The sequence below is a fragment of the Mauremys reevesii genome, linkage group 22, assembly GCF_016161935.1.
Source record: "Mauremys reevesii isolate NIE-2019 linkage group 22, ASM1616193v1, whole genome shotgun sequence".
Taxonomy (NCBI): domain Eukaryota; kingdom Metazoa; phylum Chordata; order Testudines; family Geoemydidae; genus Mauremys; species Mauremys reevesii.
Window position 1 is genome coordinate 3253602 of NC_052644.1, and position 22542 is coordinate 3276143.

The window sequence follows — 22542 nt, forward strand, 5'->3', positions numbered from 1 at the left end:
GTACTGGCCCCAGTGCAGTGGGAGGTTCAGTATTGGGCGCTCTCCCCCTGCAATCAGTGCTGATTAGAGCTGAGCAAATGATTGGTCGGTTTGGGGCCTCTTCCCCCCCTCCAAAAAAAAAATCAGGAAAAAAAAAATCAAGTGGGTTCAAGCCAAAAATGAACTTTTTTTGGTTTCTCACCGAAATGAAAAAACTAAACTAAACATCACTGTTTGTGTGTTGGATCGAACGCTGCGTTCAAACCAAAAAACCCGATTTTTTTACTTGTTTTGTTTAGAAATTTCGCTAATTAGACTTTTTTTTTTTTTAAAGTCCAGTTTTTCAGCCAAAACTATTTGCCAAATTCAACCCAAATTTACTAATTGTTTTGGTGCCCTGAAAAATGCTCTTTTTTGGCGGGTAACGACTATTTGCAAAGAAAAAAAAAAAAAGACCCGGCTGTAGTGCTGACCTCAACCCTAGGGGACGCTGTGCGGTGGGGGTGCAGTAGGGGGCGCTCTCCCCTTGCAGCCAGGGCTGGCCCCGCTGCCGTTCTAGGGGGCGCTCTCCCCTCAGACTCAGCACTGAGCCGCGGACAGGAGTCAGGGGGATCGCGACCCATTTCCAGGCCCGGCTTTGGCAGCCGAGTTTGAGGAATTTAGCTCCCAGTCCGAGCTCCTTGCGATGGATCATAAATGTACACGGGGCCAGGGCCGTTCCCTCTCGCTATTGTTCAGCACAGCCGGGAACTGGCAATTGGCAGCTGTTCTAGGCTCACCTTCAGAGACACCGCTGGCCTCGCTGTGGCAGAGCCAGGCATAAAGGGTTGCAACCTGTTCCCCTCACAGCCGCCCCGGGGAGGACGCATCAAACCGGGCAGCAGGGCAAATTTCTAAGCAGCTGTTAGGAGGTTTTCACATGCACCTGGACTACTCGCCTCTCTCTGAAACTGGCCAGCAAGGGCAGAGGTGATGGACAAAACAGATTTGTCCTACCACGTCTCTGGGATCCCAGCGTGGCTACCGCCAATCCAGTCGCACCGGGGTCTGTTGTTCTTTGAGCAGTCGGCACTGCTCAGCCGCTGCGCTCCACACCAGAAGCAGCTGCATCTCAGCCCAGGGGGAGCGATCCCTGTATAAACAGCGGCCATCTTTCCACCCCACAGGTGGCAGCATTTCAGTGCTGGGGGAGGATCCCTGGATAAACAACGGTTGGCTGCCACTTTGGGGTTGGAAGGATTTCGCTGGTGGGGAGTGATCCCTGTATAAACAGCTGCCACCTTCCACCCCAGAGGAGGGAGCATCTCAGGGCTGGTTGAACTATCTGTCTATAAGCAGCTGTCACCCCACACACCACAGGTGGCTGCATCTCAGCGCCGGGGGAGCCATCCCTGTATAAACAGCTGCCACCTTTCCACACCAGAGGTGGCTGCATCTCAGTGCTGGGTAAACAGTCCATCCATAAGCAGCTGTCGCTCCCCACCCCACCCTCTCAGTGGCGGACAGCAGTACTGTACAATCACGAAGGGTCAGATCCTGCCCCGAAGGCAGGGAAACCACTGCCCAGGAGAGCTGTTCCAGTACCCTGCACCCCTCTAAGTGCCCTGTCCTGCAGAAGTCGCTCTCCACCGTGGAATAACAGCTGGAGTACAGAGGAGCAGGGGGTGCAGGAGCACTGGCCGGGCTGATCCAAAGCACACGGAGGTCAACGGAGATGCTGGGTCAGGTCTTTCCAGACCAACTATCCTCCCCCCTGCCTGGGGAAGGCTCGGCCGAGGATCCACAAAGCCAGGAGAGGAGGGGTGACCCCTGTTCCACACAGTGGGAAACAAAGTGATTTGTTCCAAGGTCATGAGTCAGTGGTGGAGCTGGGAGAGAACCCAGGAGTCCTGACTTCCAACCCCCCTTGCTGTAACCCACTGGACCCCCCTCCCTACCCAGTCTGTTTTTTACGCAGTGACCCCTTGAGAATAGAAAAACTTTTTTTCAGTTGCAGATTTAATGGGTGGCACAATCTCATTCCCTTGATTGGCGACTCTAGGCAGGCCATGCCCCACCCTGGCAGCTGCCCCACTCAGGTATCTCCCTGCCCCTCTGATCCCCTTGGCTGGGATCCTGCCCCACTGCAGTCAGTCCAGCGACCCATCAGGGACCCTGAATCCCCCTCTCCCTCCCCATAGCACAGGCAGCTGCAAGGGCGAACACGCTGCCCCCCTGCTTGGCTGCCACAGCCCCCGGGGGACCCTGGCTGCGGCCAAGGGGAAAGACCACTCTCCATGGCCCGTTCTGCCTGTCTGCTCAGGCAGCCGGCGCGAATCGGTGCCGATCCTGCTCTGTGCGACGCGGCTCCACCGGGGAGCTGGGCTGAGACCCGGCAAACTCGTTTCACGTCAGGGTCTCCGAAGGGCTGGCCGATGGGAGCACGCCGCAGCCAGCGCCGGCCCGAGTGGGATGAGAACCGGCGGCCCGCGGGGCGAAAGCTCTCGATCTCGTCAGCCACCAGCTCCACCGGCAGGGAGGTCGCAGAGCAGGACGTGGAGAGGGAATTGTTAAGGGGGGAATGAATCTAGCCATGGCCCCAGCATGCCCCCCAAAGGTCTGAAGGCCAGATCTCTCCTCCCCCTCGCCAGGCATTACTGATGGAAGAACCCAGGAGTCCTGGGGAGAAAACAGCCCCCTGCCTCTTGCCAGTGCAGGGGTCTGGCTCCAGGCAGCGCAATCCAGTGCCGGAAGGATCTTGAGGTTTCTGAAGCACCTCAGACCCCATCCACCTCGGCCCCATCCAGGTGCTGCAGACCAACTCGAGGGGGCAGGAGAAAGGACAGGTCACAAGCCAGGTGCGGCTCAGAGCCAGGAAAGGCCCCTCTGAACGCTGCCGGGGTGCGCGCGTCTCGTCTGCGTCCGGCTGGGATCCCCGACGGCTGGTCCCCGGTACGGCCGCTCCCGGTAGGCGGCTCAGCGGCGCTTGGGCTGGTTGGGCCCGATGTATTTCAAGGGGGCGTAGCTGGGTTTGACGATGGTTTCCACGCCCAGGAACGGCTGCAGGATCGCGGGGACTCGGACGCTGCCATCCTGGGGGGAGGAGCGGGGCAGGGGGCAGTTAAAACACAGCACACACACGCACATGGCTAAACAACAGCGGGGACTGAAGATATGACCCGCTAGCTCCCATCTGGAGCCCACCCCATCACCCCGGCTCCGGGCCTCCGTCTGCCTGGGCAGAGGGATGCTCCCTGTTCCCCAAAAAACCTTGGATCTCAGGGCGGGTGAGGGGGAGGGAAATCTACTCTGGAATGGGGCCCGCACTGCTGAGCCACCCCTGATTTTCTGGGTTGCTCCCCAGCTGACGGAGAGAAGGGGGCAGGGAGGAATTTTCCCCCGGCTTAGCTGGGACATGGGGATTTCCCCGCCACACCCCACTGTTCTCCATAGCGAGGGATCATCTGGGGAGATCTCCCCTCCTCGACTGCCTGCACGTGCAGGGGCACTGGGGGCCACTTGCTCTCGGGGACCACGGCTCTGGCTTGCCCCATGCTGCGAGCGCAGGCCAGCGATCTCCGGGCGCTGCTTAACGGCCCGTGCCATGCAGGAGGTCGGCCCCGTCCCGCCTGAAACGGGAACCGGGAAAGTGCCGGCTACACTCAGCCCCAGCCTGGCTCCGTTCCAGTGGGGGAACCTCCCCACTTCTCTACTCCAGGCTGGGGCAGAGAAACCGAGGCTGTGACAACGCTGCCTTCTCTCCCTGGGCCGTGGGGCCAGCCCCCTCCGCCCTGCTGCTCGTCAGTGGGGACCAGAGGTGAGAGTAAGCCGGTACGGTATGGCACGGCGTACCGGCAAGAGCCAGTACGCCGTGCCGGACTAGACCGGCTTCCGCAGCGGTGATTGAAAGGGCTCAGGACTCCAGCCGCTGCGGGGAGCCCTGGGCCCTTTAAAGCACCGCTGGAGCGCCGGCAGCTGGGCTCGGGCGGAGATTTAAAGGGCCTGGAGCTTCAGCCGCTACTTTCAGCCCCGGTGGGGACAGCTGCCCCCAGGGCCAGGAGGTGCCAAGCCCAGGGGCCGAACGCAGGGCACACAGGGTACGGACGTCCCCTCTGGCGGGACGGGAGCGCACCTGGAGCTGGTTGGACTCCAGCAGAGCGATCAGCACCCGTGGGATGGCGCAGGCCGTGCCGTTGACCTGAGGAGAACAGAGTGAATGACGGGGTGAGGGCGGGGTTAGTCCCACCCTCCCCACAGCCGCTCACCAGCCAGTGACCTGCCTCTGCCGGCCTCCTGAGCAGCCCCGGGACCTGTAGCCATAAGAATCAACCCCATTTGCTCGCCCCCAAGGCAGGCGGATTAACTAACATGCAACTCTCCCCCTGCACGATCCAACCTGACAAAGGGACCCCTCACCCGGTACTGAGATGCAGCCCCCTCTGGGGCAGGTCACAGGGGCCATTTATACAGGGACTCCTCACCTGGTGCTGAGATGCAGCCACCTCTGGGGTGGGGCATGGGGGCCGTTTATACAGGGACCCCCCACCCAGGGCTGAGATGCAGCCCCCTCTGGGCCGGGTGCTGTTTATACAAGGATCCACTGCCTGGCACTGAGATGCAGCTTCCTCTGGGGCGGGGTGCGGGGGCTGTTTCTTCAAGGACCCCTCGCCTGGTGCTGAGATGCAGCAACCTCTGGGGTGGGGGACGGGGGCCGTTTATACAGGGACCCCTCACCCAGGGCTGAGGTGCAGCTGCCTCTGGGGTGGGGCGTGGGAGCCGTTTATACAGTGACCCCTCACCCAGGGCTGAGATGCAGCACCAGGCTCTGTTAGGTCTCCCACTGCTAGATCTGACGCTCCCGTGAAATCGCCTGTAACGCCCCTCACTCCTCCTCCCCTACGGTTCTCCTTTGGGGTGCGCGCGCGTGTTCCCCATTTCCCTGCCGCCCCGGGCGCTCACCGTATGCGCGTAGCGGAGCTGCCCGGTCCGGTCGTAGTACATGATGTTCAGGCGCCGGCTCTGGTAGTCAGTGCAGTTGGAGGTGCTGGAGATCTGGGGAAGCGAAGAGGGGCCGTGTGGTGGGAAGTGGCTTGGGGGACGGCAGTCATGTGACACACAAAAGCAGTCACGTGACCTGCCAAAGGAGTTAGGGTGTCCCCTCATCCAGACCAATCCGCCTCCCACCCCCGCCTTTTCCCTGCCTCCCCAGGACAGACCAGTGGGCCTGGTGCCTCCACCCTACTCCCCCGAGTCATCACAAATGGACCCACCTTCCCAGTGCATTTGCATTAGGGGTGTAGGTGATTTGATATCTCCTTCCTGACCCCTCCCACGGCTATCCACCCCGCACCCTGAAGCATGAGGGTGGACAGCCGCTGCGGTTGGGATTCTAACCTAAGGGAGCCAAGGCACATGGGGCAGCAGGAGCTATCAGCCAGGGCTGCCCCCTTCACCCCAGATCCCCTGGACAAGCTGCTCGCTTGGCGCCTGGATTCCGCCCCCCACGCCCACCGCTCCAGCTGGCGGCTCTCACCTCACCATACTTGCCCCTGCCGGGCATCCAGGCTTCGATGTCGTATTTCCGGTAGGCGGGCAGCCCAAGCTCCTGGGTGGGCATATCCAGGACCCTGCCGCGGAGAGACCAATCAGGCAGGCGGTGGCGGGAGCTACGGACCAATCCCAGCACTCGGGGCACCTAGCCTGGAGCAGGGCTGGGGCTGCCGGTGCCGACTTCCCCAGACAAGCAGGGAAGCGGCCCTGAGCCGCCAAGGAGGCCAGAAGGGGAACCCTTGTGGGGGTGCCCCCCCACCCCACCCCATTGCTTCCCTTGCAGAACTCCCAGCCTCCCCTCTCCCGCTCACTGGTAGTGCAGGCCCAGCTCGGAGAAGATCTCCTTCTGCAGGGCGAGGAACTCCTCCAGCAGGGCGGCGCTCTCCTCCCCACTCTCCGCCGCCGTCACCCCGAACATCTCCACCTGGGGGGGAGGGAAACTGGAGCGTCAGGCGGGAGGAGCCGCTTCCACCCCGCCTGGTACCGGGTGCCGCTCCTCGCGCCGTCCCACGGGCCTTTTATTGGGGAGGGGTCCCAGGCCGTCCCCCCACCCACCCTCGACCTGCATCAACCCTGTCCCCTGGGGCTGGGATCTTGGAATGCCACCCTGCTGTAAATGTCCTGCCAGGCTGGTGGGGAGTGGTCGGGCCAGAGGGTGTCGGTTCTGATCCAGCCCTGGGGAGGAGGCGCTGGTGGTCCGTTCCCCCGTCGGGTCAGAGGCTAGGGCAGGACAGAGGGTCTCAGTCCAGGTGCCGACACAGATAAGCCCCCTCGGCCAGTAGCTGGAGCAGCCCAGAGCAGGATGCAGTATGGAAACTGAGCACCTCTCTGCTCACCTTCTCCCCCCAAATCAGCAAGGGGAACGTGGCCGTAGCTCTTGGAGAGGGGTCTAGTGGTTAGAGCAGGGGGGGCTGGGAGTCAGGACTCCTGGGTTCTATCCCAGCTCTGGGAGGGGAGTGGGGTCTAGTGGTGAGAGCAGGGGGCTGGGAGCCAGGACTCCTGGGTTCTATCCCAGCTCTGGGAGGAGAGTGGGGTCTAGTGGTTAGAGTGGGGGGCTGGGCACCAGGACTCCTGGGTTCCAATCTCCCATTCCCCCTGGCCCCCCAATTCCTGCTTTCCCCAAGGGAACGCACAGCACCCCTACCTTGGTGAACTGATGGACTCTGTACAAGCCCCAGGGCTCCTTGCCGGTGTCGGTCTCGGTTCTGTAGCAGGTGCTGGAACACACGGTTCTGGCAAAGGGGAAAAGGACAAGAGAGGCCATGAAATTAAACCCACTGCTCCAGTCCTCTCCGGGGGTGGGTGGGGGAAAGAAACCCCACAGCTGCCATGGGGGTGAGCATCATTAACCCCATTGGACAGAGTGGGGAAACTGAGGCACCGATGTTCAGACTTTGCCCTGTCTGACTCCGAGCCAGGAACAGAACCCCAGGACTCCGCGGGAGTGAGGTCTTGGGGCAGGCTGGGGAGTGAAGGAAGTTGTGAGTCTGGACTCCTGGATGCTATTTCGGGCTCTGGGATGGGAGTGGTGTCTAGTGGTTAGAGTGCGAGGGGGTGAGGGAGAGTAGGTGCTCTGGGAGTCGGGATTCCTGGGTTCTATTCCCCTCCAGCAAAATACAACAAGAATTTACAGAGTCCCCAAGCCCCTGGCAGGGAATAAACACCGGAGGGACAGAGAAACCAAGCACAGGCGCGCTTCCGGTTGAGCCAGAGAGCCGCCAGGGTGGGTGAAATACGGGGTGTGTGCCCGGGACGGCGAGCGCTGCGGGGGAGAAGGCTCTTGCGCTGAGCGCGGTGGGATTGCACGGAGGGGCCAGGCACAGGGCCGGGGCTGGGAGGGGAGCAGAGAGACAGATCAGGAAGGAAGAAGCCGATTGTGAAAAACAAAGTTGAGCAAGTGGAAGGTTATTACCTGACTGGCATGTCCTCCAAATTCACGGCATGATCCATGAAGTAGCCTGGAAAAGGGGGGAGGATTTCAGGGAGGGGCGCAGAACAGGGCGATGGGGTGGCCCCCTCCTTGTGCCAGGCACGCTAAGCCCTTCTCCTGGGTCCAGCAAAAACGAGAGCAAGGCCCCTGCGCTGCTGGACGGCTGGAGAAAGCAGGGACTAGACAGAGCCCCCTCTATCAGCGTTGGAGATTTCTTCCTGGGCTGGCTAGCGACTGTCCTGCTGGCTCAGTGGAGGAGATAAAACACATTCCCTGCAGGATCTAACGCCAACGGGGGAGTATTACTGTAACTTCCCCCTCCAATGAAACAATGAACGTCCCCCCCCCGTCCTCACCACCATGGGGACCAGCACAGGCTGCTCACCCCGGCTCAAAGGCCCTGGCACACGATGCACTCGGTACAGCACAAAGCGCCCGCCCTGGCCTAGGGCAGAGGGTCACTCATGCTCCAGCCCAGAGACAGGCCCGGCTGGGTGCCCGCAGATCTTTGAGACCTGCCAGCTGGAAGACGGGTGAGCATTGGCGGTTCCTGGTTTGGGATCCCCCCCCCGGATGTTCTCCCTGGAGCGCTTTTGTTCTGAATAAACAGGCCGCAACTAGCCACCGGGCCGAAGGAACAGACCGGCGGGGGCTGAGCTGCAGGCGGATCTGTGGCAGCCGGAGGGTTAAGGCTACGCCGGAGCTTGGGGCAGAGGTACCCAACTCCGTAATACCCAGGCCGTTTACCAACGTCTGGAGAAAACCCCCTGGGATTGGCGGAAGACACAAGCCTATGGCACGCTGGAGGAACCAGGCACAGAAACGGGACGGCGTTCGTCCGCCGGCCACTGCGTGACAGACCCGGCCTCAAAACGAACGAAGGCAGCATTGGCATGGCCGGGCGGACCTGCTATTCCCCCGGCTGCACCCGAGCGCTGAGGACCCGGCGGAGCTCGGAGACGCCTGGAAGGAAGCCACGCAGCGTGGGCACGGCCGCTCGGTGTCTAAGTGCTCTGTTGGGGGACATACCTGCCCTCGCTCCGGTCATGTGAGCGTGCGAAAAAGTGTGGCCGGAGCGGAGTCGGGGAAAGTCTGAGGACGTGCCTGGGGTCTCGGAGGGGAGGGGCCACACCGTTATTCTTAGCCTGCTAGCTCCGTCAGAGCTGGGAATGACAGCTCCCAGCTCAGGGCAGACGAACTCAAAGCCCCCCGCCAGGAGGAAGAGGACAGTGGGATCCTGCCCCGATGAAGGTGCCGGCTGGAGGCCTGAGATCTAAGCGGAGAGGCAGGTGCCGGTGGAGTTCCTAGCTCCCGGAGCGTTCGAGGAGCTCGGGAAAGAAGCTGCTTAATCCAGTTTCTAAGGGCCTGGCCCCAAAGACTCCAAACTTACAACTGAAAAATAGGTTTTCCCAGGCCTAGGTCTGGTCCCTTCTCTCTTTTGCTCAGCTTCCTTTCCCCGTTTACACACAGTCCCAGTCTGGAGCAGGGCGCGTCGTGATTGCACCCCGGCTGCCAGCTCCAGCTGGTCCCTTAAAGGGGTAATACGCCCCGACACTGGTGTGGGGTCGGAGGTGCAGCGAACGCAGGAACCATAAACGATCAGACATCAGCCCAGGGACCTGGCCCCCCTGGGGCTCAGGGATGAGACCGACCTCATCTCACATTGACCCAGGCCCTTCTGCCCCATCCCCACTAGCGCCGCTGAAATGCAGCCACCTCTGGGGCACAGCGCGTTTCAGTGTCACAGCTGGAAGCGGAGGAAGGACACAGCCCGCCGGTTCCTGCCTCACCTGCGATGCCGACCTCGGAGGTGCCAGCCAGGCACAGGTCCTCGAAGCGGGACGGGTCGATGTTGTACACCGGGGACGGGACAGCGTTGGGCTGCATGCCACAGCCTTCCTGGAGGGCAGCGGTTGCAGAGCCCTGGTTATTTCCGTGGTGTCCAGCTCTCCGGCAGAGCACCCCAGCCCCGCACCCCCAGTCCTGGGTGGCCACCCTGTCGGCTCATCCAGAACCACACCTGTCCTTCCTCCCTCCCTCCCGAACTCCAGGTTCCGAGAGGTGGATGGACACTCTGCACGGCCGATGGACCCACGGCCCTGGGAGAAAGGGAGAGCGAGACCGCCAGGGTCTGGAGCAGGGTGGGCAGACCCCCGGGGAGCACCAGTAACACGGGGAGGAGCAATGTACGACCCTGGGAATACAGGGCTTGGGGCAAGTCGGACCAGCTGCCACTCTCAATGTAGAGCTGGGGGATGGGGTGGGTGCCCGGGAGCTGGGAGCCGGCATCGCAGAGCGGGGGGCGGAATGGGCATTGCTGGGAATGCAGACAGGGGCCGGGAGCCAGCGGCACTGGGATCCCAGGGCTGGGGGCAGGCGGGATCAAGCTGTAACAGGAACACGGGGATGGAGGAGTCGGGGACCAGCGCTGGGAACACGGCGCCGAGCCAGCCGGCCTCTGGGAGACCCTACTGCCAAGGCCAGCAGAGAACGGGGGGAATCAGAGACGTCCATGTTCCTGGGCAGGGAGAGGCCGGGGCTCCGTCCCCAGAGCACTTACGAACACGGCTCCTCGCAGCAGGTCGGGAACGGCCATGGGAATGAAGCCCTAGGCGGGGAGAGAGAAAGGAGAAGATCCTACAGGCCAGCGCTCAGCAGCGGACCCAGGGCGACCTCCCCTTCTCCCAGCATGCCCTGCAGGGACCCCGGCGGGGGGTTGGGCTCTGTGACCCCATTCAGCCTCTGCAGAGGCTGCCGACCAGGGGGTTGAATTCTGGGGGCGGTTTGGCGTTGCCAACGGCAGGAGCTGGCCTGAGACTGACCAAACGCTGGACACAGGGTCTATCCGAGGGGGGGCACGGAGCAGCAACTCCGAGGTGAAAGCCTCAAAAACCTATTAATGAACCGAATCCTTGACACCCCCTCAAACATGGGCTAGTCAGTGGCACACTCTGGAACAGAACCTAGCAGTCTGGATGACGACTCCTTCCCCCCCCGCCCCACTACTCTAACCACTGGACAACACTCCCCTCCCAATAGAACCCAGCAGTCTTGGCTCCTGGCCCCACCCTCCCCTTCCACAGCTGGGAGCAGAACCCAGGAGTCCTGACTCTCTGCTCTAACCACCAGATTCCATTCCCACCCTCCCCAAGCCCAGAAATAGAGCCCAGGATCCCAACCTCCCTGCCCCACCCTGCTCTCCCCACCCCCCTTCCAGAGCTGGGAACAGAACCCCGGAGTCCTGACTCCAGGCCACCAGACCCCACTCTGCTCCCAAAGCTGGGGAGAGAGCCCAGACGCCTCGCACCCTGCTCCAACCACTAGATCGTGCTGCCCCCACGCCGCACGGCCGGAAGTACCTGTTTCACCAACTTGCTGACGGTGAACTGGACGAGGGCGTGCTGGAGCATGGCTCCAGCCCCTCGGAGATAATAGGAGCGGTGGCCTGAGATGTGAGAGAGGCGCCTGTATGGGGAGAGACAGGAAGAGAGACCATTTCAAGCCACTTCCAGTGAGCAACATGCTCCCGGAAGCATGGTGCAGCGCTAACCCGAGCCCAGCTCTGCCACTGACTCCCTGTGCGATCATGGCCAAGTCACTTAGTCTCTCCTGGCCTCAGTTTCCCCAGCTGTATAACAGCACCCCCCTACCTCACAGGGTGGGTCATGGGGAGCTTCAGATTGTCAGTCACCATTCCAGGACGTTGAGCAATCGGAGAAGGCTCAGAGAACGATCAAAGGCTCGGAAAACCTGCCGTATAGCGAGAGACTCAATCTACCCAGCTTAACAAAGAGACGTTTAAGGGGCAGCTTGGCCGCTGTCTACAAGAACCTCGGCGGGGAACAACTATTTAAGAACGGGCTCTTCAGTCCAGCAGACAGAGGCCTAACCTGATGTCATCGCTGGAAGCTGGACAAATTCAGATAGGAATAAGGCATACATTTTACAGGTGAGGGGAATCAGCCATTGGCGCGACTGACCCAGCGTCGTGGGGGATTCTCCATCACGGACAACGTTTAAATCAAGAGGGGCCGTTTTGCTAAAAGTTCTGCTTTGGGGCCGTTCTCTGGCCTGGGCTACACAGGGTCAGCCCGGACGATCACGGGGAATCTGTGCCGATCCGAGGATGGTGGGAGAAGGACTGGAGAGCTGTTGTCCCGTTTAATGGACAAAGGGGCCAGATTCGCCTCTGGAGTAATTCCACTCACTCCCGCCTTCCTGGAGCCAGGGGAGCCTTTCGAAGAGGGAGAGAAATTGACTCATGCAGCCAGGACACAGGCGCCAGCCCCGTGACGCCCGCGCGGACGCAGAGAGAGGAACCTTTTTCCATGACGGGCCAGCGCCCCGCCCGAGGGCAGTGGGGGAGGCAGGGGAGCCGCGCCTGATGTCGGAAAGTGCCCGAGGCCCACAGCCGAACAGCAGGGAGGAGAAAGGCAGCTCATGCAACATTTATGGCCCCTCCATTCTGCAGGGGGCCGGGGCGCCAGCAATCAGCTAATGGGCACAGAGAGCGACAGCTGATCGGCACCTCACGGCCCCTGAGGCGTCCGGAAACAGCAGGTGGCTGATCACTTTAGTGCCACCTGATGCCCTGGCTACAAGAACAACGCGCCTATTGGACGGTGCCCTGAGGACCAGGCAGGTCTCCTCTTTGATGTGGTAAGAGTGGGGGTGTGGGGGCGCATCAGGACTCTGGGTTCTATCCTCAGTCCAACCTCTGAATCCCCCAGACAGTTCAGTCAAGTCACTGCCTCACTCTGTGCCTCAGTTTCCCCCACCTGGGAAGTGGAGAGAATAGGACGTCCCAGCCTCTCAAGGGTGGGGTTTTTAGAAGGGCTGATTCAGGGTGGTGAAGCTTGAGATCTTTGCCATTTCACAGAGAGGAGGGAACTGAGAGAGGGAGAGGGGTGAAGGGTCTTGCCACCAACTCACACAGCAAGGCAGTGTCAAAGCCAGAAACAGAACCTGGGAATCCTGACTCCCATCCCTGCCAACTCTAACCACTAGACCCCACTCCCACCCCAGAGCTGGGAACAGAACCCAGGAATCCTGACCCCATCCCCCTGGTTCTAACCACTAGATCCCGCTCTCCTCCCAGAGCCAGGTACAGAACCCAGGAGTCCTGACTCAGGCCCCCTTTGCTCTAATCACTAGACCCCACTTCCTCTTTGTAATTCAGACCTAGGATCTTCCATGAATGTGTCCAATGGGACCGGTCTCCCCATGTCAGCTGATAGCTGTGTGCTCCAGCTTAGCCAGGGCAGATCACACTGTTAACCACCAAAAAGGCCAGAGGTAGGTTCCCAAGATTCAGTGTCTGACAGCTGCCATTTTGGGACACATCCCGGGGGGACCGAACCAGGCACCTGGAGAGCTGAAATCACAAGCTGCTACGGGCCAGGCCTCTCGATCTGGCTCTTAACAGACTCGCATCCCCTACGGACACGAGCCATGTAACACACATGGTCCAGCGCGTGGCACTTGCGCATTAAAGTGCCAGATCCGCAGCTGGTTTAAGCTGCCAGAGCTCCACCGAACTCCGTGGCGCTCCATCCCTTTGTAGCTGGCCGAGGACGTGGGTCGGTGACGATGGCTGTTTCTTTTCCTGCCTCCCCAGGTCTGCGGCGTTCTGCCTAGCCAGCAGGCAGTCGCTCCCCCAGCAACCATCTGCTGCCCTGCCAGAGAGAGCTTACGGCTCTCCCCGCACAGAGCGCAAAAGATGCGAGGCAGATTTGCCTGATGGCAGACGGGCGGGCGACATTTACGAGTGATCGGCGGCTTCTTGGGCTACCTTATCTCGGCTGTTTTAAAGAGACAAGCCCTTCGACTCAAACAAGCCCCAATCTGACATCCTGCCTGGACTAAGCTTCTGCTCTCTTCTCCCCCAGGGCTACCCAGGTAGACAGCAGCCCCCCAGGGCCTGATTTTCACAGGCGCTCAACACACACAATGCTGAGGTCATCCGCTCAGCGCCACTCGAAGGCAAGCCCCCGGCCAATCAATCCTCAGCTCCCTCCGATTAGATAGGAGCCCCACTGAAACCAGGGCCCTGCAGAGGCAGTCCCCGCCCCAAGGAGCTCACAGGCTGAGGTCAGGGTTGGGAGGGGGAAACTGAGGCACGGAGCGGGCACGTGACTTGCCCAAGGTTACTCAGCCTGTCAGTGGCAGAGACAGGAATGGAACCCAGGTGTCCGGATTCCCGTGCCTCAGTCCTTAGGTCACAACGTCTTCCTTGTTACTTCACCCCGCAGGAGACCTGAGCTTGTTCCTTGCCTGAGCTATCCAGAGCCTCTGGCCTCCATCACCCCGGTTTCAAAAACCCCCAAGGACACAAGACGTTTAAGAACCAAGCAAGTTACAGCCACGGCTGTGAAACTGACTTACTGGGCTGCTCGGGAACAGCTACCCCTCGCTCTCCCACCCCCTCATCCGGCCCCCTCCCTTCCATTCTGCTGCCTGCAACAGGCAGAAAATTTCAACCTCACAACCCTCTAGCCCACCCACCGCTCGGGAGAGCAGCCAGCCCCCTCCTCATCGCCCAGGGGTCCCCCGAGGGCAGGCGCAGGGGCTAGATGTGATAGCAAGATTCAGTCTCCCCAAACCTGACCCTCTGCCAGAGACAGGAGGGTACAAACACTGGAGAGGGGCCTAGCGCGTCACGGCCCTTTAGGCACCAAGGGTCTGACGCTCAGTTATATTCGGGACCCTCCGGCAGCGTAAGGGGATCGCACGGCGTGTGGAGATGGCCCTGAGAATCCACCCTGTGCAGCGGGTGGGGTGTAACTGGCAAAAGGCCCGTCCCACAGCATGGGTGGGCCAGGGACGTGGCCGGAGCGCACCGTGCTCTGGTTATTCACTGCCCTCCGTGGCCCATGGGGGTGGAGCATGGGCTAGAGCGGCCCTGAAGCTTTGCACCTTATTTCAGGCTATTTGTCCAGCTTCAACGTCCAACCAACGGATCCGGTCAGAGCTGCGTCTGCGAGACCGCAGAGCCCTCGCTTGTCACGCTTCTGCTCCCCACATCCGCACTCAGAGCCTGCGATCAGGTCTCTCCTTAACCTTCTCTGCGTTCCGCTAAAACGGCGACTGGGCTCTGAGCCTAAGGCAGGTTTTCTAACCCTTTCATCAGTCCCGCGGCTCCTCTCTGACCCCACTGACCAACATCCCTCTTGAATTGTGGACACGGGATTCCAGCCGCGGTCGCACTACCCAATCTAGCCATGATATTCAAGGCATGGAGTCCCCATGCAGCCTTTCAGCACACGGGACCAGCAGCGACGGTGGCTTTTGGGTGCGCACAGCAGGCTGAGAACCACAAACTTGGATCGCTTTGGGGGGAGGGGTTTAATTTGTCTCCAAACGTCCCTCATTTGTGTGTGTGGCGGGGAGATGCATCAAGATTACTTTTCTGGCTTTGCTCTGTGCTGAATTTAAGGGAACTCCGTGGCATTTAACGTGGAGGGCTCAGAGCCGGACGGCCTAAGCCTACGTATCAGGCAGGCCATGGTCTCGGATTTCAACCCAAAGTTCAGCGTAATGTAGCCTTAACAACAACCCCCCCTGCCCCATCTTACCTTTGTCTGACAATATCCAGGTCCTCCCCAATTTCCAGGTGCCCCTTCACTTTGAAATCAAAAGCTAAAATGAAGCGGAGGGGAAACAAAGGGTTAAAGTCACAGCGGGGTCCCAGGAGACACGTCACAGCTCTAGGGGACTCTTCCCCTCCCTGAACTCAACGGACGCAGTACTCGCCGGGTGCATCTGCTGCGCAGGATCCAGAGTGCAAAAAGCACTTTGCAGTCGGGCAAACCACCCGGGAGATTGGGCGAGCGTTAGCCCCTGTTACAGCGGGGGAAACTGAGGCACAGAGCAGGGACGTGACTTGCTCAAGGTTGCAAAGGCAGCCAGTGACAGAGCTGGGAAGACACGGTCACAGTTGTTTTGTTTCTCAACTGCAGGACAGGACCCGGGAGTCCTGACACTCAATTGTCCTCTGCTCTAACCCTTTAAATCCCACTCCCCTCCCACAGCTGGGGACAGAACCCAGGAGTCTGGTCTCCCAGCCCTGTTCTGCTCTAACCATTAGACCCCACTCTCCACCCAGAGCCTGGGATGGAACCCAGGAGTCCTGACACCCAGACGGCTAATGCATGAGTAACCACGCACTCCGACTATCGGCATTCTCCCCTCACAGGGATGATGCGTGACTGCTCCCATCCTACGTCTTAATATTTGGTGTCTCCCCCTCTTCCCAAAACACACACGCTGCTGCCAAAGACCCACAGAACCCCACTGAGCCAGCTACTAGGGCTCCGTTCCCAGGCTCTCTCTGCCTGTCAGCTGCTGCTCCCAGAGTTCCCTGGGGCTCACGGGGCCAAAGCTGGTCTTTCCCCTTCTCCCCAGCAGATGTTCCCATCTCCAAGGCAGATTTGGAGAAGGCAGGTCACAACCAAGGCTAGCCGGGGGCCAGATCCCCCCAGGTGGGGGAAGATGGGATCAGAAATGCCAGCTGTAGATGGGCTTTGCAGCCGGCCCGTGTGACCCTCCCCCATATACGGGGTCCGAAACCCCCCTCTGAGAATCTGCTTCCTACCTGGTTTCTCTCCCACGACCTCCACCACCCTCGCTTGGCTCTCGTCTCCGACGGGCTGGAGGAAGGAAAGGTCAAAGGTCGCATGGGACCACCACGAAGGTTCAAGAGAGGCGTGGGGAACGCACTCCGAACTCAAAGCGGACGAGCCCCACAATTCCCTGGATCTCTCTCTCTCTGACCCGGCCTCGGGACGCGGCACCACCTAGAGGCTAACTGAATTCCGGGGTGCGCGTTCGACCCAAAGTCCCACAATTCCAACGGCAGCGTGAGAAAAATCCTGCAATGCAGAGTGCGCAGCAGTGGAACACGGCATGCTGGGATGCTTACCCAGAATACAGGGGGCCTATTTACGATCTGCAGGAGAAGTAGCTCTAGCCGGTTTAACAAGGAAGTGTGGACACCCTCCTTTGGGTCAGTTATACCTGTATTATCAGAGCCAAGACACCCTTTCCGCAATAGGCAAGCCCTAGGTATGACTGGCTAGGTTCTCTAAGACCATAAGAACGGCCATACTGAGTCAGACCAAGGGTCCATCTAGCCCAGTATCTTGTCTCCAACAGCGGCCAGTATCAGAGCTTCAGGGGGAGCGTACAGAGCAGGGCAATTCTGGAGAGATCCACCCTGTCTTCCCCTCCCGGCTTCTGGCAGTAACCACACCCAGACTCCCTGCTCTGCGGAGGAGAGGCCATTGGATAAAGGTGGGGAGCCAGGCACAAATCAATGTAGCTAAGGGGAGGGGAGCAGGGTCTAGCGGTTAGAGCTGCAGATGCTCTGCACCGTTAGAAAAAAAAGTCAGGCCATGATATTGTAAGAACGGCCGTGTGCTATGCAAGGTGCAACACTCCCCTTAGTGGGTGTATGTAGGATGGATGGATAGAGAAGATAAATAAGATTTTAAAGGCCAGAACAAGGGACCATCTAGTTCAGGGGTGGCCAATCTGAGCCTGAGAAGGAGCCAGAATTTACCAATGTACGTTGCCAAAGAGCCGCAGTAATACGTCAGCAGCCCCCGCCCCGGCAGCTCCCCCCACCTCCTTGCGCCTCCCACCCACCGGCCACCCCGCCGATCAGCACCTCCCCCTCCCTCCCGATCAGCAGTTTCGTGGTGTGCAGCAGGCTCTGGGGGTGAGGAGCGAGGGGACGGCAGGCTCAGGGGAGGGGGCGGGAAGGGGTGGAGTGGGGGCAGGGCCTGTGGCAGAGCCAGGGGTTGAGCAGTGACCGCCCCCCGGCACACTGGAAAGTTGGCGCCTGTAGCTCCAGCCCCGGAGTCGGTGCCTGTACCAGGAGCCGCATGTTAACCTCTGAAGAGCCGCGTGTGGCTTCGGAGCCCTAGGTTGGCCACCCCTGCACTAGTCTGCCCTCCTGTAGAGCACAGGGTGGAGATTTCACCCAGCCACCCCTGTGCGGAGTCCAAGCCCTTGTGGCGGCTAATGCGTCTTCCTGAAAGGCATCCGGTCGGGATCTGAAGCCATCAGAGCTGGAGAACTGGTACCAACGGTTAACCACCCGCACTGTTTACCGGTGCCTTCTTTCTAACTGGGCTTGGTCCGGCTTTAACGTCCAGCCGTTGGTTCTAGTTCTGCCTTTCTCCGCTCAATTAAAGAATCTTCTCACACCTGGTCCTTTCTCCCCGGGAAGGTCCTGTATTTCTACACAGTGACCACGTCACCTCTCCAGCTTCTCTCTGGGACACCGACCAGATCGAGCTCCTTAAGTCTCTTCCTGTCAGGTGTTTCTTCCAGCCCTTGGATCCCTTTCGTGGCTCTTCTCTGCACCCTCCCTTGCACACAAGCAGCTGTTTAAGTCCAAGTTCAGGGACAGACTTGACTGAAATAAGGTGAAAGTTCCATAGAGACATCTAAAGCCCGGGTGCCTGAATCCACATCCATTACAGGCTCCTAGTTTTACCGAGATCTCTCCTGTACTCATAGAGTTTCCTACCAACTATAATGTTAAGCCTCCCAGTGTCTTGAGTGACTATTGTGCACCCGTACAGCAACCCTCTGTCCCATGACCCGGCAGCCCCGCTTACCACATCAGGGTGGGTCCAGTTCGGCAGTTTCAGAGCCTTCAGATAGTACTTTTCATCCAGCTCCAGCTCCTTCTGGTACAGGGAATTCAGCTGGTGACGTATTTCCCGCCCTCGGCTCCGTAGCACCTGGTAATCAGGAAGCTGTTTGGGGGAGCAGAGGAGCATATAGAGAGGAGGAATGAGTCTCAGACAGATCCAGGATTAAAAAGGAGCCTGATATGTATCCAATGGCTGAGTTTTATCGTGCTCTTTGTGGTTCATTGCCCATATGCCTCTGAGTATTACAGGATTTTCCCAACAGCTTGCACCCAGCACTGTATTATAGGGCTCATTTCCGCTGCCTCTTTCAACCATGAACCTCAAAGTAGCATCAGCCTCCACTGCAGGGTGGTAGCATCAGCCCCCTTTGGAAATTTAGAAACTGGGCACAGAAAGGCGACTCGCCCAGCATCACACAGCGGCAGACCTGGGGCCAGAACTCGGACATCAGGCCAGCCAGTCCTGTGTTCCAACAACTAATCCACGTGTCCCCTCCCAGAGCTGGGAACGGAACCATTCCACGGGACACCCATCACACGCTCTAACCGCCGGATAACCCCTCTCTTCTCTAAAGCCCTGAATATCGGTGATTTGAACTGCAGTAAAGCCTAGAGGTCACAATGAAGACCAGAGCCTCATTGCATTAGGACAGAAAAAAAGAGACAGTTCATGCACCAGAGGGCTTAAAATCTAAATAGAAAAGATGTATTATCTTCATTTTACAGCTGGAGAACTGAGGCTCAGGGTCACACAGGAAGGCCAGTGCCCTAACCCCCCTTCCCTGCCTTCCTCTCAAAGCCACCTGGCCACGCCTCATCCTGTTGCCCCAACCTCCATCCTTCCTCGTGAAGGAGGATTTCTAAGGAGCTCTCCATGTGCTCCTGCCAGGGCTTGTAAGGTACGAGGCCTTCTGCTAACAGCACATTCATGCTAAAAGCAGGGAGGGGCCAAACCCAGCGGCCACAGATCAAACAGGCCCTGCGGAGTCCTAAAAATGAAGCCTTCTAACACCAGTGATCACCTGCAGTTTTCTGTCGCACAGCTCCACTAATACATATCGATTCAGGTAGCTGGCAAGAAATCCAATGATCCGTGCATGCTTAATGTCATAGTTTAAAAACCCACGTCAGTTTCTGGACTATTAGGTGAGGCCTTTGGGCTTCTGAACAGATTATCAAAGCAGATTTGGGTTGCTACAGTCTGATCAATTTCAGATTTTCAGGGAATATTTTAGGCATCAAGAGGCAAAGTCCAATTGATTTGGGGGAGAATCGGAAAACGGGATTTCAGCGCTCTAAGTGAGAGCAAAGTCAGAGACCCAGTGTGGCCGTTTGCTGCAGCAGGTGGTGGGCATCTCTCTGGCGCCCCCTGCTGCTGCTTACCCATCACAGGCAACAGCTTAATATTCTGCTCTCCTTGGGTTTACAGCTCAGTCTACTTAAGGAATGAAGTGTGCGACCCTCTAGTGCCCATCTGCAGAGGTCAAGCATGCACTTAACGCTTCCTTCCACTTCCACAGATTGTTACATTAGCAAAATCTGGCTCTTACCGCCTGCAACGTGCTCTTGTCCTGGGTCTCCTGGGAGGGAAAAAAGAAAAACAGTAGGTAGTAAGAGTTATTTCCTTGCTGAAGGGTGTCTGGCCTAAAGAAAACAAAACCAGGGGTGCCTGGATTGTATGAAAGTGAGCACAGCTCCCCGGCATCTGCTCTCTTAAGGTTATTGAACAGAGCATTTGCAACGACAGAAAGTTACACCAGCTGTTAGAAGCCACAAGCAGTGGGGGTTTTAAACATGGAAATATTGTATTGCACACTGTGGCTGTTTGGAAACATACAGGAGAAGGGGGCTACCTGGGGCGTAGCAGAAAATCTTACCCCAGGGCCCAGAAGTAAATCTACACACTATGCTCCTGATTCTCTGCTAATTTATCTCAATTTTACATTAGTGTAACTCCACCCACTTCCCTGGGGTCATTCCAGTTTTGCGCCAGCGTGGGGGGCGAATCAAGCCCAAAGAGAGCTGGCTGCTGGATTTTTCAAAGACTCACAGTGTGAAATGGATCTAAAAGCAGCACAAACCCCACAGGGGCGGGGTTAGAGAGCAGCTGGGGGTGCGGGGCAGGGCAGGGTTTGTCAGTCGTGCTTGGCATGGGGCGAGGTCAAAGGAAAAAAAACCCAGACAAAACATGCACAAACAGCCCATAGAGTTAAGCAGAAAAACCCACAAGCAGCAAGTGGAATAAAAAGACCATGCTTAAAAATCATCGAAGTCCAAAGTCACATATTTTGAGCTCCCTTGGCGACCCAGGAGGTCATACAGCGAAAGACTGAAAGATGCACCCACTGAAGTCAATGGGAGTTTTGCCAACAGGAGTTGGGCCCAATTACAGTCCTTTGCTTTCTGGTAAAAGGCACTTGACAGACTCTCTAATGGATACAGTTCATCCAGCACTAAAATCAAGCCCTTGTCTCTAGAGCGATCGGGAGCTAGGATTGGTGATGGGAGGGGGAAGAAAATCTGACCCCCTATGCTTAAGAAACATGCCACATGGGGGTTTTAGTGTTCAGTTTCTAATGTTCTGGTCTCATCTGAACAATCCACATAACATAAACTATGGATAATTTGAATTAATGGGAAGGATAATGGTTTGTATCAACTGCTGGATCCAGGCTCTAGATCCAGAGAGTCCAGGGGTTTCAAACCTGATGTTTGGTTCACTATGTCATCCCCTCTGGCTACAGTAGAGGGGCCTGGACTAGATGACCTACGGAGGGCCCTTCCAGTTCTACATTTCTATGATTCTATACACACAGGCACCTTTTCAAAAGGGCCTGAAGTCATTCACAGATGAGGAGATGGCAGCTGAGGCACATGAAGCCAGGATACAGTGAATAAGGTGTCTGTGTAATTTCCAGGGATCTTGGCTAGGTTCTGGACCGTGACGTCTGTGTGATGGGGGGTATTTTTATTTTGGGGAATAGGACAGGTGCTGCTGTGTAGACTCACCACGAGGTATTTCACTTGAACGGCAACTTCCTCCTTCTCAGTTTCAAGTTTTCCAATCTCTTCCTGCACATTCACCAGTCTCTTCCACGTGGAGAGCTGGTGGGGATGGAAAACAGCAGCGTGAGTGCTTGTAGCTGGGGTTTCTCTAACAGTCACTCCCCAAAACACTACAAAGCAGCAGGCATTTTCCATTCTGCAGATCATTTTCCCTTCTCGCTGTCCCAAACCCTCTCTATCTTCCTTTCCCATATTCAAAGCATCACCTTCCCCCCGCACTGAATCCAACTCTTCAACTTAACCTCCTGACCTTACACCCTTCCCTCCCAAATCCACCTCCTCTTCCAGCTTCCCCTTGCCCTGACCTGTCTCCTTCACCACAAAGAAGCAGCTGCAGCATTGCTGCTTCTGCTCAGAACTTTATCCAAACAGCAGAAATAGCAGCAGGGAAATTTACAAGGCCCTAATCAGTTTCAAGGCTGCTGTTCAGAGTCCTGTGAGCAGCAGTGACAGAGACCAGAATCAGGTCAGGATCACCCTGTTGATTTTGCTTGGGGAATCTGGATCCATCTTCTCCCTATTAGCTGGCGGCTGATCTGAAAGACGGAGCCATCACACCCAGAAGGGGGCAGGGACGATGGCAGCACACAGGAAGGAAAACCAGTACCCTCCACTTCAACAGCTGCACCTCCCACCATTCTGTTACCCCTTCCCCAACGGCCCCTCCCCTGTTCTCTAAGCCCCACTTCATATCCCATAAACCCATCCACTGTAGACTCCCCTATCCCCATAGATCCCTCCCAATAGGCCCTGCCCACTCCTCTATAGTCCCCAGGACGTGTCCCTATAAGCCCCTCCTCTTCAGCCCATCCCATCCCCACAAACCTCACATTTCTCTATACCCCCACCCATCCTCCCCCATAAGGCCGTCCCCACAAGCCTCACTATAGGCCCTGCCCACGCTATAAACCCTTCTCATCAGCCCTATCCTATCCCCTCTCCACAAGGCCCTCCTCCCTCTAGCACCTGCCCCAACCACCCATAATCCCTTTGCCAAGCTGGTCATTTCCCCTGCCCCCTCCCCTGCCCTAAGCCCCACCCACTTACCGCTAAACCCCTCCCACATCCACACGTCCCACCCATTTCCCTGGGGCATTGCCCACAAGCCCCTCCCCTTTTCAACTAGGCCCCTCCCCTTCCCACAAGCCCCTCCCCTTTTCAGCTAGGCCCCTCCCCAGACTCACGATCTCGCGCAGGTCCCGGGGCCCCAGCGGCCCCTTGCGGGTCTCCAGCTCCCGCTCCGCCTGCTCGGGCCGGGCGCTCAGCGCTGCCATGTCCAGACGGGGCCGCGCGCTGTTCCCTTCCCGCACGTGCTCGTACAGCCGGCTCCGCCCCGCCGCCCCCTCGCTGCTCCGCCGCCTCCCGGCGCCGGGCA

At 58.4% G+C, this 22542-nt stretch overlaps 1 protein-coding gene across 2 annotated transcripts; it reads right to left on the reverse strand.

Annotated features, from left to right (window-relative positions):
• Positions 1-1979: 1979 nt before the first annotated feature.
• Positions 1980-22520, reverse strand: SARS2 (seryl-tRNA synthetase 2, mitochondrial). 2 transcript variants are annotated; one of them, XM_039510578.1, is made up of 16 exons: positions 21645-21754; positions 21111-21206; positions 19652-19681; positions 18064-18204; positions 16032-16086; positions 15013-15076; positions 10798-10903; positions 9999-10046; positions 9229-9337; positions 7421-7466; positions 6653-6740; positions 5820-5932; positions 5492-5585; positions 4918-5010; positions 4091-4156; positions 1980-3051 (listed from the first exon to the last, which is right to left on the reverse strand). In XM_039510578.1, exons 1-16 carry the CDS (start codon positions 21675-21677, stop codon positions 2935-2937), a joined length of 1299 nt encoding a protein of 432 aa, XP_039366512.1. In that variant the 5' UTR covers positions 21678-21754; the 3' UTR covers positions 1980-2934. The 2 variants fall into 2 exon arrangements, with proteins under 2 accessions (XP_039366512.1, XP_039366513.1); XM_039510579.1 differs by lacking the exon at positions 21645-21754 and adding an exon at positions 22352-22520 and having other exon boundaries at positions 1982-3051.
• Between the last annotated feature and the right edge of the window lie 22 nt (positions 22521-22542).

Excerpts from the sequence above, each read along its gene's own strand:
- SARS2 (XM_039510579.1), bottom strand. The coding sequence starts at position 22,441 with ATGGCAGCGCTGAGCGCCCGGCCCGAGCAGGCGGAGCGGGAGCTGGAG. Across the intron at positions 10,904-15,012 it reads CTGGATATTGTCAGACAAAG|GCGCCTCTCTCACATCTCAG; the intron begins GTAAGATGGGGC and ends CTCCCCATACAG. Across the intron at positions 4,157-4,917 it reads AGCTCCGCTACGCGCATACG|GTCAACGGCACGGCCTGCGC; the intron begins GTGAGCGCCCGG and ends TGTTCTCCTCAG.